The sequence below is a fragment of the Toxotes jaculatrix genome, chromosome 21, assembly GCF_017976425.1.
Source record: "Toxotes jaculatrix isolate fToxJac2 chromosome 21, fToxJac2.pri, whole genome shotgun sequence".
Classification (NCBI taxonomy): domain Eukaryota; kingdom Metazoa; phylum Chordata; class Actinopteri; family Toxotidae; genus Toxotes; species Toxotes jaculatrix.
In genome coordinates this window covers 18,133,453-18,148,085 of record NC_054414.1, presented here as the reverse complement: position 1 = coordinate 18,148,085, position 14,633 = coordinate 18,133,453, and the positions used below count along the sequence as shown (strand labels likewise).

The following is a 14,633-nucleotide window of genomic DNA, read 5'->3' as shown; positions in this document are numbered from 1 at the left end:
CTCGGCTCAGTCAAACCCCTCAGTCACCTTTGGCCTGATGCCCTGTTACAGATACTGAGCATCACAAAACCACAACTGCCAACATCTCAGCCTGTGTGTGTGAAAGTGTCAACACAGTAGCTGCCAATGTCACGTATTTTCATGAAGAGTTGATTTCAGCAGAAGTACAGTGGTTGGTGGGCTCTGGTTGCTCTTTCATTGGAGGGTTTTTCAACAATATCTTCACATGCTGCAAAAGCCCTAATTTACTTCCTGTGTTGTACTGTTGAAATGTACCTCTTCATGTCCTCCTGTCTTTAAAACGACACTGAAGCTCTACGGATTATCCAGTTTTCTTTCCCGGTACAGGTAACTGCTGTCTCACTGTAATGATGGGGCGGAGGTGCTGAAGTTGGATTGCTGTTGTTACCCTCTAGTGGTCTGTTTGATAGAAACACCCACTTCCTGTTGGTGGATTAGTTTGTGTTTTCAGTGATCATTTAAACTCTAAAATGTGCAGGATTTGCTGTATGTGATGTATTTTGGTCCATGTGAGGAAAAAAGAAAGGAGGAAAAATAAAGTCATTGCTCCTGCTCTCACATGTACAGTATGTATCATAGAGTTCAAGCAGAGTCTGCTTTTAATTACTCATATCCGATTTACTCTGCACTTGTTCATTCACTAATTAAACATGTTTTTGATCGTAGTAATTAATAATAAATTGTGTTTTTCATGAGTTGCAGCCCTCACATGAATGCTGGTTTTTCATACTTTTATCCATCTGTGGACAGTGAGGAGTAATTGCACTAAAAAAGAACAACTTTTACAGTTTTCCCGCTCTCTGCTGACCATACAAACTGAAAAGCTGCCAACAGCGCACTAATTTCATGTCTACGTTTGCAACTAGTCTGTGAAAAGTAACACCTTGACTGAGTGGGAAAGATGCCGTTAAACTGAAGTTTGTAATTTCCCCTTTGTTTGTGCATTACTGCATCACCTGCTGTTGAGTATATAAGGTCATGTTCGAGCAGTGGCTGAGTTTCTCACCATGCTGACATGAAGAGGTAAGAGATTTTTTTTTTGTGAAATGTGCACTTACATTTCTACGTGCTAATCATTATTGATTTAATGATTTTTTATTCTTTCAGTGCACACATGGCCTCTTTCTGATCACACTCATCACACACCAACAAGCTGGTGCCTGCATAGATATTAAGGTACATTTCTTATGTAGAATTATATTATGTTATATATAATTGTCCTCTAGTGTTGTTGCTTTTTGCTGTGTCCTGCAAATAATAATATTTGACATTATTTTACGCATGGACATGTTTCTGTTATGTTCTGCACGTTCACTTCAAATAACAAACATTATTGATCAGATTGACTGATCGATTAAATCAAATTGGTTCCTGTCATGTAACATAAATTTATTCCATATTCCTTTAGATTCTCATTTTTCTTGCTCCTTTTTTAGTAACATTATAATAAGAATAAGAAATCCTTTATTAGTCCCTCAGTGGGGAAATTGCATATTATCTAATAACATTATCAATCAAGTTGTATGTTTCTCAAGCAAACAAACAAAAACAACAGATATTGATACAGTAATTCCACTTGATTATACAGTGAGTAAGTGAGAAACCATATAATTGTCAGCTTTTACATAACTATTGTGCAACTGCTGTTGTCCCCAGATGGTTGTCTTAGCGGTGGCTGTGTTTGTAACGCTGTCATCTTGTGCATTTGGCTGCTCAGGGAACACAAATTCTGTGAGTATGAGCTTTGTTCACTGATGTTACAAAGCTAAAAGGCAGATGGAAAATAAAATTCATACATTATGCAACAAAAGTTTTTCCTTTTCCCAGATGTTGTTCAGGCTCAGACAGAACTGTGCTGAGCTTTTGTCACACTGAGCTTATAAAGAGAATAGAACATTACATTATATTAAAACCAATTACTCACAAAGTCATGTGACAAACTCCAGTTTTGCTCGACACATTTTCTTTTTTTTTCCAGACTGAGCTGAAGCTTTGGAGCATGGAAAATCAACCTGCTGGTGTTCAACTCGCTGCTGTGCTCAAGGTGATGTGATATAGTAAAGTAGAGTAATCAGATAAACGAATCAGCAACCTTTAGTTGTTGAGTTGTTTTGTGTTTGGTCGGACAAAACAAGACATTTGAAGACATCATTTTGGACGTCTGATGGGCATTTAAAGCACTCTCTATGCTGTGTTACAGGAGGTGGAGAGTCTGAAGTGTGAACAAGCAACACTTCAGAAGCAGCAGAATGCTCTGACTCAGGTAGTCTCTATATGATTTTCCCTCCACATGTGTCCATGCTGTACATCAGTTCCTGAATGTGACATGTTTTTCATAGATGCATTCAGCAAACTACTGGGAACGGGCTCAGAGGAAAGTCGGTCAGTCAATAAAATAACAACATTCTTTACATAAAATAAAATGACTGACAACATTCATTCTTCATTCTGTTTGTGCAGCAGTCTGCTGTGCTCTGCTGACCTAATGTTGGAGGAGTCAGAGACAGTAAAATAATACAAATCTCTCTTGTTACGCAGCAACAAACGTTCTTACTTATGGTGCTAATGATGAGGAGGAGGACGACTTGGATTTCTCTGAGGAAGACTCCAGGAGACGGGGTGACCCCTGCTTTCACTACACAGTCCTAGATGATGCTTGGCGTGCCACCAGCAGCACCACTAAGTCTAAGAATTGTGACCGCAACATCAAATGGAAAGGTTACTTGGTTTCCTGTTTAAATGCATTGTCTTTATAAATGATAACATTGATGATTATCTCATTTATCATTTTTTTTTTCCAATGGAAGGCTGGTACCGCCTCTTCTATAAAGGTAAGAGTATTCAGATGCCTGAGAGGTGCGTCGCTGTGAACAAATGCGGCACTCAATCCCCACTGTGGCTGGTGGGGTCTCACCCGAAGAGGAGGGATGGCATTGTCACCCGCAGAATCTGCGGCCACTGGAAGAAGAACTGCTGTGCTTTCCGATCCACCCCGATCCAGGTCAAGAAATGTCGAGGCAACTACTACGTCTACAAGTTCACTCCGCCCACATCCTGTAATCTGGCTTACTGTGCAGGTAACATATGAGGATGATCTCATTCCCAAATTGTACATTTGTACATTTTTGGAAAAGTTTTGCTGCCAGAAATTCAACAAAAAAAGTCTTAAAAATTCATGTTACTATGTTATTCTTTCAACAGGTGTCTTTTAATATGGTGGAAACCAAGTTTTCAGACAGTAAAAACACAATGCTTAATTGTTAAGTTATTGAAAAACATAAATGTTCTTGTTCTACAAATGTATTAGATCCTACATGTGATAATTTTTACAAAAGAGCATTTGTAGCATAAGATCAATAGTGGTCAGTTCATGAAACCACTTCTTCGGGGATCTGGTTGAGAATTTATATTAAACATTGCAGAGGGTATTCAGATTTCAGACAAGTAGTTTTCTGATTGAGGCAAGATGAAAAGTTGTGAAATAGTTTTTCTTCTTCTTGAACTGGAGAGATCTTCGAGCAGTGTTTCACTGCTACAATCTGAAAACATCAAACGCTGCTTGTCCTTTTGCAGGTTTGGGTACAGTGTGTCTGATGTCTGAATGATGTTATCCGTCCATTCTCAGATATCAACACTCTTATATGTGGGCGGTGCAGAAGAAACCAGTCCTGTGTGAGCCGAGATAAGATAAACTGGAGGTGTAAGACAAAGAGAAGAAGTAAGTTACCTTCTGTCTCCTAAAGCCTGGTTTACACTGGGAGTCAAAAATGAGCCTTTTACCAGAAGGTCTTTCATTTTTCAACTCATAGTAGTAATACTAAAATCTCTCCTTCTTTCAGGGCTTTCCAAAAAGGTCCACTTCTTTGCATCTTATCCTGCCCAACTCTCAGGCAAAGTGAACAGAATCAAGTACAGCAAGGTGCTGGTGAACGTTGGCCGGGCCTTCCGCAGGACAACCGGGGTGTTCAAGGCTCCGGTCAACGGAGTCTACCAGTTCTTCTTCTCCTCCCAAACAGCCAATACCAACCTTAAGACTGACCTGTGGCTCGTGGTCAACGGTTACTGGGTCGCCGTCTCTCAGACTCGCATCTCCCGCTCCTCCAGTGTCGGTAGCTTGTCCATGTACATGACCTTCCTCCGCAGAGGATCTGTGGTGTATGTCACCCACAACAGTGGTAAATCTTGGGCCAATCCTAATTCCATGACCATCACGTTTGGGGGCTCACTGCTTGCACAGATGAAATAATGTATGTATAAACATTTTGACAGTAGATTTCTAATGTATACCTGGGTATGAATATGAATGGGATTTGTATGTCAATAAAATATAAAGATATGGAGAGTATATCATGACAAAGTTTACACCATATCAATATATATATACATGTAAATATTTAATATAGTTTTATTGCTGTCTGAGCTTTAATTTAGCCACTGACACTGCAGAACACTCTGGAAGAGTGTCAGCTAAATGTCTGAAGTAATTCCTAAATGTTTGATTTAATGCTTAAATGTAAAAATTTAAATAAAATAAAAAAAGTGTGCTGTTCATTTCTAAATCCATCGTGACGACAAGCAGTAATAGTAGGACGTGTGGATTTATTGCTCAGTATTTATATGTTTTTGTTTTTATTACACAGAAGTTTAAACATGTAGGAAGCATTTTAATCCAGTAGTTGGCCTGTTGAACACTAGGTGGCACACTAACATCAGTGTGAGCCTGGTGGATGGCTGGTGGGGGTCTGTTCAGCTCCTTGTTCGGGAGCTTTCAGACAGGAGGCCTCATTCAGACTCACCAGGTGAAAGGAAGTGGCTTTGTTCTGCTGGTACAGGTGATAATGGTTCAGGCAGTGGACTGATTTAAGAAAGACACGTCCTCTGTCATAACTGCACTTTTCATTCATGCCCCATTAAGAAAATCCTGACAGCCTTAATTTTTCCTTTTATGGTAACAGAGGGCATGATAAACGTCGGGCCAAAACATTATGGTTTTCCTCCGAGTGTTTTACAACTTAGCGGCGGCCTCGTCATCGCTGAAATATGTATCGGAAACAGCGGAGCAGCGGTCTTCAGAAATATTTGTAATGCTTTGCAACTTACACACAGGGCCGCTCCGACCAACACCTCTCCACAGACCTGGGGGGCGGGGACTGGAGAGGGAGGCTTCAAGCCTATTGGTGGATCGCGGGTCTGGACGACAGGAGACAAACTCCAGGAAAACGGACGGAGCTGGCGCACGATGCAACGGGACGCGGATACGTTTCGGCGCAAGGAAGAAAACTTTGTATGGACATGAGGACATTTTGGGATAATTTGCTGTTTCTAAGAGAAAAGACAGCTTCCTAAGAGGGAAACGCGATCATTTACTTTCACTCTTCATAGCTGCAGGATTTTTTTTAACAGTTTCCGACTTTAATTAAACATGACTGAAATTACACTTTGACTTTTAGCGCACGAATGACAATGCGCGTCGACCACACAGCTGATCACTGAGGAGAGGAGGTGCTCAGGGAAGCCCTCCGATGTTCACCTTTTGTCGGCACTTTAAAACAAGCTGTTAAAATATTTTGTTTTTTTCCTTCCACGAGTTTCAGTGAGAATAAATAAGGACCATGGCAGAGCACGAGAGCCTGGAGTTTGGAAAAGCTGATTTTGTGCTTTTGGACAACGTGTCCATGGAAGAATTCATGGCCAACCTAAAACTCAGGTAAGCCAGCCCTGCAGCGGGGTCATTCACCTTTGTGAATCCACCGCTCGTGCTCAGGGGAGTGAATGTGGAGAGAGTATCTGAGGACACGTTTAGTGTCTTTATAAAAATCATTTTAGCCGGAAAGGTGTTTTTAAAACGGCCTGGTTGTCATTCAACAGGTGCTATGAGCTCATTCAGGGTGTAGTTCGCTCGTTGTAATGTATAAATGCACAAAACTTATCAATCTGCTCAGAACACCTCTCTCTACCTCTACCTGTGTTTGAATTTTAACCATGAAATTTCATGTTTGAGCAACAACAAGACGCCAATTGTTTGAAAGTTGCTGGCATGAGCCAAACTGTGGATAGTGTACATACCTTTTGATGCCTCCTTTCGATCAAACCGGTAATTCCCTGTGAAATATGCTGAGAGAGCCTCCACCCAAGCTACACACACACATAGGTTTCTGTCAGCTGTGTTGTCAGTGGCTCGGTGTCAAGCATCATGTCAAGCACGCTTTGTGAATGAGGAGAGGAGTGTGGGGTAGCGTTACGTTTCAGATGGGCTGCGGCTTGGAATCAGTTTCCCCATCTCCTCCACTCATCTCAGCCATCTGTGATGAAAGTGCAAACTGATCCCTAATGGCAGGTTTACAGAACTTTTACTCAGCAGGACTCGGTGGTTGGAGAGAGTTTTGTGTAGGTGTCAGAGGGAGATCACCAGGTTCAGGTTTCTGAAGCAGAAAACTCTAAATTACTGACCCGTATGTTCACATGAAAAAGTCAGTCCTTGTACAGTATTTTGTACACGCAGCCATTAATGAGTTGTAGAATAAATATTTGGAGTATTTGCTGGTTGGACGGTTTTCTTCTGCCAGTTTGCAGCCTCCATGGTTTCCCTTCTATGGCCAAGCAGAGCGAGCTACGGAGCTTACTTAAAGTTCTTACAAGAAGGAGTGTCCTCAGCACCAGAATGTTTATTATTCCTTCTTCTGTCCTCTGTGTGTTAAATGAAGACAATCTTTATTTTTATCTGCTTGTTATAAACGAATGTAGTGGTGATTTTAAGAGCCACTCCGCTCTGTTTGAGGCAGAAACCGGAGTCACACTCAGAAACTTTTCATACTTTGTTCTGCTTTATGTCTGTCATGATCTCTCACCAGGGTCTGAGGTTTAATTCATGGTTGTAAATGTAAATTCAGATGTTTAATAATACATCACATTGAAAGGATGAGTTGTGTATGTGAAGTTCTTGTTGATGTCAGAGTAGATGTTAATTTGTTCACAGATCTTAAAAAAAACAGAAACCACGTTAGAAAAACAACTATTAGATGTTTGAACTCTAGTTATTCTAACTATTGGCTCTTTGTGATGTTTTATTTATGGATGAGTTGCACTTAAGCAGAATCATCAGCAGTAGATAAATCTACTTAAAACTTTTGTATTTGGATCCAGATATGAAGGGAAATTGTGATGGCCTTTCTCTCTGTTTCCATAGTTAAAACAAACAGTATTTTCTTAATAAATTTATTGAGAAAATAACCAGCAGATAAATTGATAATGAAAGTAATGAAAAGTTAGTTTCAGCCCTCCTATACGTGTTTCATAGAGAGCAAGTCAGTTCTGGTTAGCTGTGTTTTTATAGCCATACCTTTTCAATTAGATGAGCTGTGGTGTGAACAGTAGCTTTGGCAGCCAGACAAGAGAACCTGAGAGCAGCCAGACAGCACCAGGCCTCATTTTCCCAACTCTCTCCCATTTTCTGTCTGTTTGTTTTCCCTCCAGCTGGACATCTCGGCCCGGAGATGGCGTGTGCAGATTGTTATTTGTAAAGGGTGTGACCAGCTGGGAGTGCTTCCTTTTTGCTCCTTTTCCCCTTAGTCTGAGAGTGCTTGCATGCATGTGTGAGTGTCTTTGCATGAGTGGGAGTGAACCACTTGACGAAGGGATGCAGAGGGCGCGAGGCATCCATTTGTCCTGGTACAGTTATTCAAAACAAGTAGTGCTGGAGCACGTCTGCACATCTCTCCTGGGTGTATTTTACTCTACATGTGGGAGCTGAGCTTCACAGTTAAATGCTTGGCATAATGAAAAAGGCTTGCTAAACACCAGAGCTCAGAGCTTAGAGCCACTGAACAAAATTAATTTCTTTGAAACTTTTCACATGTTCCAGAGGAGCAAACGAGCCGTTTTGCGTGTGTTTCATCAGGGTTGCTCTTTGAGAAGCACCCATTGTTCACTCTTCCAGAACTTGTGAAAATCCCCAAATAACCCATTTGTAGTGGGTCAGAAGCTGAGCTTTGGTGTGCGGCCAAGCCTTATTTAGTAACTCCCCCAATGCCAGAGTTGGTCTAGAAACTGAATTACACTGCTGTGCAGGGAATTTCTCGTTGTGTCATTAAATCCTGCCATGTTGAGTAGGTAATCAAGTCCCCCAGTGGCTGCATGTGAGGCGTGATTTGGAAAAGATTGCTCGTTTTCCCTCAGTGTGGCCAGACGTGGCTGTTCAAGTTGACATTTACTTTGTTTGACTTGAGGTTGAACTGTGTGTCCTATTTCCAGAGAGCCTCCCAGTCTCTAAATAGAGCCCAGCAGATGCCCAGTCTTTCTGTAGAGATGTCTGGTAGGATAAAAGTTCAAGCCAAATTCCTGTAGGGTCTTGGGAATTTTGCCTGAATCGACCAATCAGCAGATAAGTCCTCATGGACCAAAGCTGTGCCGCACAGCCCAATGGACCAACGTGTGTTTATGTCGGAGAATCATCTGACACGTGATTAAAAATGACTCATGACATGAAAACACAGTGGATTACGGAAGGGAAGGGAATTATAGTATCAAAATACATTTATTTTAACTGTGATTGCTCTCTCATTGTATAACTTGATGCCCACAGTGACTCCATCAGTCATGCTGTACAAATGACAGGAGTTCAGTGTCGTTAGAATGATGGATGCACCACAGGCTCCCTGGTTCTATATACTCTGCATGCTGTAGGTTTACAGTATGTGTACGTATCCCACCAGCCAGGCACAGTTTTACTGCTGCTAAATGTCTTTATAAGGCAGCATTGTTTTGTCTGTCCCTAGGAATCCAGGGGAAAAAAACATTCCTGCTAAACTGCTGTGTTTCCCAAATAATTATGGAAGGATTTTAAAAATTCTTCCTTCAAATGTGTGTATGATATTCCAGATCACAAAACTGAGAAGCTCTACGCTATGGAAACGGACTTTTTCATCTATTTTTGTGTGGACGAATGGAAATAGGTCAAGAGCAACACGACAGGGTCTGAGCTTCACAGAGTTGGTTGTTTGTTTTAATCTCGTTGCCGTACATGATGAGCACCGTTCATATCCCGTGGCAAAACACAGTCAGTTCCCAAATATATGTGCTATTTAAAAGTCAGCTTAACACGGTCTGAATTACTCAGATGTGGTAAACACCAGTATCTGGTACAAATATGTTCAACCAGAGGCGAAGAATTCCTCAGTCTGGACTGCACCGTCCTTCTGTTTTTCCAGTGGGATAGAGATAAGATTTATATCTCCAGAATGTCCTGTCTACACAGATGAAAATATTGTGCTGAAATTCTGAAAACTCCTGTTTGTTTGACTGTATGAGGAGCTCCAATCGATTTGACCTTTGAACCCATCAGTGGGGAGTTAAAAAGGACTTTGAACAGGAAGTCTCCACTAATACAAGGCAGGCCAACGAAGCAGGAAAGCTGGCATTTCCCCTGCCTTTGCTGCTCGCATTTCATTGTTTCCTGCAGCCCTTCTTCATAACTGAGCTGGGAGTCTATGTGCACAGTGGACATATATTCGAGATTCACAGTTAGGGTTAGATGTCACTCTCTCTGTGGTCTATCCTGGATTTGATCATAAAATTGCTTGGAAAATTATTTTCATGTGCTATTAAAGGAACAATGGCTCTCCTGTTACAAGTGTTCTCACCACAGGTAGACTAGAAGAGGTGTGGTGCAGAAAGGGACAGCTTCGCTCTTCTTCTAGCTCTCCTGCAGAATAAACAAAGGGATCAAAGTACCCATGTGGCTCAGGTAGGGTAAAGCTCGCCAGGTACAGAGACCTAAGGTCAAGAGTCACACTTTAGACATCTCCTCCTGTGAGATGTGGTCCAGTAAATAAGCCTGAACGCACAGTTGATATTCAAAAAATGTCCCAGCATGTGTCAATATGTCAGTGTTTTGCTCCTTTGAAGTTAAAGGTACTGGCATCAGGCATGGAAGTGTTTTTCGACCCGGGGTTCTCTCCCCAGCCCGATCCTTCTTATTTGCCTTTTTCATGCCTTTGTTCGTTCCTCAGCAATAAAACCAAAGTCCATGTGCAGAACACACAGTCCTACCCAACATGTTCTTGCCCTGCAGGAAAGATGAAAATGGGCGATAGTGTGCAGCAGATGCCTCTAAGAATATTTAATCCCAACCCCCTTATTAAAGTTTTTTCCTCTGAGCGGTGGTCAGTGACTGGAAGAGAAATATTTATAGATGAATGCTAAGATAGACAGTGTTCTGTGAGCTTCCTGCTCGCTTGTCCAGAAACTCTCGTCCTTGCCAAGCATTGACAGAGGCAATGTCAATTATAATCATAGGCTTATAGGTGGAGGATTTGAGGCAGATGACATAAAAGAAGCACAGTGTGCCAGTACAATGTGCTTCCTTTATGTTTTATTATTCAAAGCTTCGTGAAAACTCCCCACGCAGGCGCTGCTTCAGTGCCTCAGACCGACATTCCCAAGAGATCTCCGGCTAATCACAAAGAAAAAGAGTCTCCCGTGAGCTGCTGGATTCATAGAAGGCTCTTAGAGAAATGCCTTGTAGGCCTGCTCCCCTGCAATCCAGCAGCAAAAAGTCCAGTCTCGCCACAAGAATTTCCATACGACCGTCTGTAATCTGAAACACATTACCATCCTTACATAAACAGGGGCTGTGCTTGTGTAGCTTTATTCCCCTCTAAAATAAGTTCACCAGCTCTCAGAGACGTCTCATTTGTGGACTGCCTGAGTTGGCAGGCGGGGTCAGGCCATTATAGAACAGGCTTACAGTGCTTCCAAAACCAGTTTTTACTGGGTTTTTTGTGCCCTTGTTTCGTAGTTTTTTGTCATTTCATCTGGTCACTGCCTCTCATCATTTTCTCCTCTAAATTTGTTCCTCTTATACTATGTAGCATGCACGTCCTGTATACCCTGCCTAGAGTTTCCTACGTGGAGGACTGAGGTCAGATCCGGTCACTGGAATTGTCTTGATGATCCTGTTTAATTTTTCACTCTCTGTTCAAATTCTGGTTGTTTGGAAAGAATAATTTTCACTCTCGCCGCTGGTACAGTCTCACCTGAGGATTTGATGTCAGTAGGCGTCACATTAAAGCTGTCTGCCTCATGATTTAAGAAGCAAACACGTCCTCTGTCTGCAACATTACCCCCAGACACAACTTCCCAGAAGCCTTGTTCTCTCACACACACAGGAGACATGATGCATTCATGCGTCTCTCTTATCTCCTCTGTGAACCTCACTCTCTGAGGTAATGAGTGTTACGTTTTTCAGGAATCAGCTTGCATGGCGTTGTTTGGGAATCCCTAATGATGCGTGTGACTTACATGGCTGATGTTGCATGTGTGTGTGTGTGTGGTTGTGACCATACAGGTGTTTTTTTTCCTGTGTGTGTCATCCTCTGCTTCCTGCAGTGTTGTATTGTTCTCCACCTGTTGGAGCTGAGCCCCGAGCCACGGTGGGGGTGGAACAGCTTTCTCACTTTCACAGCCAGAGCCTCACATCACTTCACAGCCACCCAGTGACAAACACACCGGGCTGGATTATTAACTGCCACTGTTCATTAATAATTAAAAAGAAACCCATCCATTTCACACATCAACAATTTAATAATGTAATATATTATAATTTATAAGTCATAATAATCAGATACATTTATTTTTATTGTTCTATCTTAAGTACATTTTGCTGATAGTTCTTATGTACTTTTCCTTAAACGCACTTTGAACGCAGGTCTTTTACTTGTGATGGAGTATTTTTACATCATCGTATTGGTATTTAAGTAAAGATTTTGAGTATGTCTTTCACCACTGTCTGGAGAGGAACAGATCTCTGATCACTGATAAATCATTTTCTCTTGTCTATTCATGCTGTTGTTCTTTGTCCATCTGTCTGTTTTTGTGCTCTTCCCTGCCCTCCTCTTAGCCCCGATAGAAATCATACTACTTCCCTGAAATAGCGTGTTGAGTAATGTCTGGTTCTTTTGGATCGGTTCCCCTCTCTTTTTTCTCATTCTCTTTTTCTTCAGTCATCCCTTTTCGTTGCTGAGACCACTGTAATTTTTACATCAGCTGCTGCTGGCCAGTGTGTTAAAGCGTAAACAGGTTTTGCATCAGGCTGTAGCAGCCGGGTCCAAAAACCCCACCACCACCACCCCTCCCTTCATTTTTCCTGCTTTCACCAGATGGATCTTTTTTTATTGAATTTTGGAAATTAAATCAGAGTGAAATCCTCCTCCTCTTACTCTGGAAATGCATGTTATAGTAACGGCTCTGTGGCGGTATATGAATGAATGAATGTATGTATGTGTGTGTGTGTGTGTGTGTGTAAAGGGGTGTGGTTGATGGCTGCAGTCCCAGCCAGCAAAGAAAGGAGGGTCAGCCACCTGATCTGCAGCCTGGCTGTTTACACATGGCTCCCATTTCCCCTAAGTATCCAGACCTCATGAGAACATCCTGTAGTGTGAATGGGAGGAACACATGCTGCTAAGCACTGTTCAAGCGTGGCCGTATGGCTTTGTCTCTGAGCGTGCTTGTTGAACTCTTGGTACCACCTGAGGAGGATTGTTTTTGAAGTCCTCCAGAATACATGCAGGATGGATGAAACTTGAGTTAAATAATTTCCTGTTGTCAAAATGAAAAGTCTAAATTCCCCTAAACCAAACACACACACACAGGTCTGTGTCTTACTGGATGCAGATGTGTAGCATTCAATTGCTGTTACTCTGGAATCGGAACTGGGACTGACTTCTGTGGAAAGATGTTAAGCAGAGAGAAAGGAAAGCTGGTGAAACAGATGTGGAAATGCTGTGGTGACCATGGTAACTATCTCATCACCTGTCTGTAAGGTGCATTTATGCTCGTGGGTCATCAGCATAAAAGTGTGATACTCAGCTGTCTCAGAAAATGTTTGGTAAACTAAATTACCCATATGGCCAGAAGCAGAACCAGAAGAATATCACAATATTATCATCAGGTTTAGGGCCAGAGCTTCTTTTGGACATTAGACATTTGTTTTGTAATGTAATAATACAACTTTACTGTATGATTCCACTAAAAGTTGATGAATGATGATATTGAATTATCATGCAGTCCAACATGAATCGATTAAGGTACTGTATTAACCTAAGAGGTCGGCCTCCCTCTCTTTCTGTGTCTCTATTTTTAAATCATTAAATCTCTCACTTTCAGACCTTGGGACAGAGTTTTGTTCATGTGTTAAAAACAGAGACATTAGATAAGAGCGGATTTAGTCAAGCCCGTGTCACCAGGACATAAAAAGATGATGCGATTGTCTGTGTTATGTCATTTTTTGTTTTTTTTAGAATGGGTAAAATCTTCATAGTGAAACTCTGGAAGCTCACATTTGGGTATTTTTTGATCTTGGGTGTGAAGATAATAAAACTTCTTGTATGAACATCTTACATAATCTGTCCCTCTGCTCCAGCCAAGCTGTGCTGGTAGCAGGAAAACTACCTCTCCTGATTTTGGGAGAAGATTAATGTGGCCCTGAGGGCGGGTGGACGTGTTATGTGCTGATGAGCTGCGTCTCCTACAGACAGTCTGGGAGCTGCTGTTTAGCACTAAGCAGGCTTTACAAAGCAGCGGAAAATCCCCTAATGCAGAGCCCAGATGTCTGATGGCTGCAGACCGTGAAGGAGGCCTCTGTCACTCGGTTTATGAAAGAGTGTGGTGGAGGAGAGAAAGGTGGGGCACTTTTGACTCATTTCTGGAGGGTTCCCAAAATGAAAACTACAGTGATGTCTCACACAAAAGAAGAGTGTCGTCTTAAACTGGTCCTGTTTAAGAACAACCAGCCTTGTCCTACAGCAGAGCCGATCTTTACTAGTCGCTAAGGAGCAGTATTTTTTTATTTTTTTTTAGAGAGAGCTGATAAATGGACAGCTGTACATCGCATCAACAAGACCCACACTTCATCTACCCCTTGACCCACTCCCCCCAATTTTTATTTAAGTTTAATATTGCCATAGATTCTGGCGCTTCCTTTTTGCAATGTGCCCATGGATGTACACACACCTGTCACTGGATTTCTCTGCCACTGAGGAAAACTTGGAAAATGTGATGATGCTCAGGCAAGTTCTGGGGCTATATAAATCTACTAATTGTGTTATTTTATGGCATTTACTTATGATGAGCATCAGAGATAACAATATCTTTGGAAAGTGTAAGTTACACTAGTCTAAAAATAGGTGTATCGTGTTATGAGTCAGAGAAGAGGAGGCTTAAGTACCTTAATTGCTTCCATGAGTTGTGTGTCACAGCCGTTCTTGCTGGCCATTTGGGAAAGAGGCCAAATCAGTATGGCTGACTGCAGTAATTAACTTCCTGTTGTTTTCAGAACACCCGGACGTTGCCGTTAACTGTGCACAAAAACAGTGTAATTATAGGCCGTAAGTAGAAGACATTGCTGTATTTTTAAGGGTCTTTAATCAAAAAGGTAGAGAACCTCTGTTTTAAACAGTGTGTTTTCAGCTTTCTAGTAACAATGTGTATTTGGCCTTTTCCTGCCCCCGTGCACGAGGCCAGCTCCATAAAGAAATGGTTTTCCCAGTTCTCCCAACTGGTTTTCCCAGTTTGATGTGGAAGAACTCGAATGGCCTGCACAGAGTCCTGACCTCAAC

General features: G+C 41.9%; 2 protein-coding genes across 2 annotated transcripts in view; both read left to right on the top strand.

Moving 5' to 3' along the window:
- Window positions 1–981: 981 nt before the first annotated feature.
- Window positions 982–4,563, top strand: LOC121200944. The gene is made up of 10 exons (XM_041066451.1): window positions 982–1,044; window positions 1,129–1,197; window positions 1,678–1,752; window positions 2,000–2,065; window positions 2,222–2,284; window positions 2,361–2,403; window positions 2,560–2,739; window positions 2,829–3,098; window positions 3,647–3,739; window positions 3,861–4,563. Exons 3-10 carry the CDS (start codon window positions 1,678–1,680, stop codon window positions 4,265–4,267), a joined length of 1,197 nt encoding a protein of 398 aa, XP_040922385.1. The 5' UTR covers window positions 982–1,044; window positions 1,129–1,197; the 3' UTR covers window positions 4,268–4,563.
- Window positions 4,564–5,255: 692 nt separating this feature from the next.
- The window catches only part of myo1d (myosin 1D), a 76,717-nt gene continuing 67,339 nt past the window's right edge, over window positions 5,256–14,633 (top strand). The window contains exon 1 of the mRNA XM_041066972.1: window positions 5,256–5,728. Coding sequence (XP_040922906.1) covers window positions 5,634–5,728 — 95 coding nt within the window. The 5' untranslated portion in view covers window positions 5,256–5,633. The remainder of the gene's footprint in view (window positions 5,729–14,633) is intronic.

Bases quoted from the DNA above. Each gene is read 5' to 3' on its own strand.
- LOC121200944 (XM_041066451.1), top strand. From the start codon at position 1,678: ATGGTTGTCTTAGCGGTGGCTGTGTTTGTAACGCTGTCATCTTGTGCA. The intron at 1,753-1,999 runs GTGAGTATGAGC...TTTTTTTTCCAG, and splicing joins GCTCAGGGAACACAAATTCT to ACTGAGCTGAAGCTTTGGAG. The intron at 3,099-3,646 runs GTAACATATGAG...GTCCATTCTCAG, and splicing joins TAATCTGGCTTACTGTGCAG to ATATCAACACTCTTATATGT.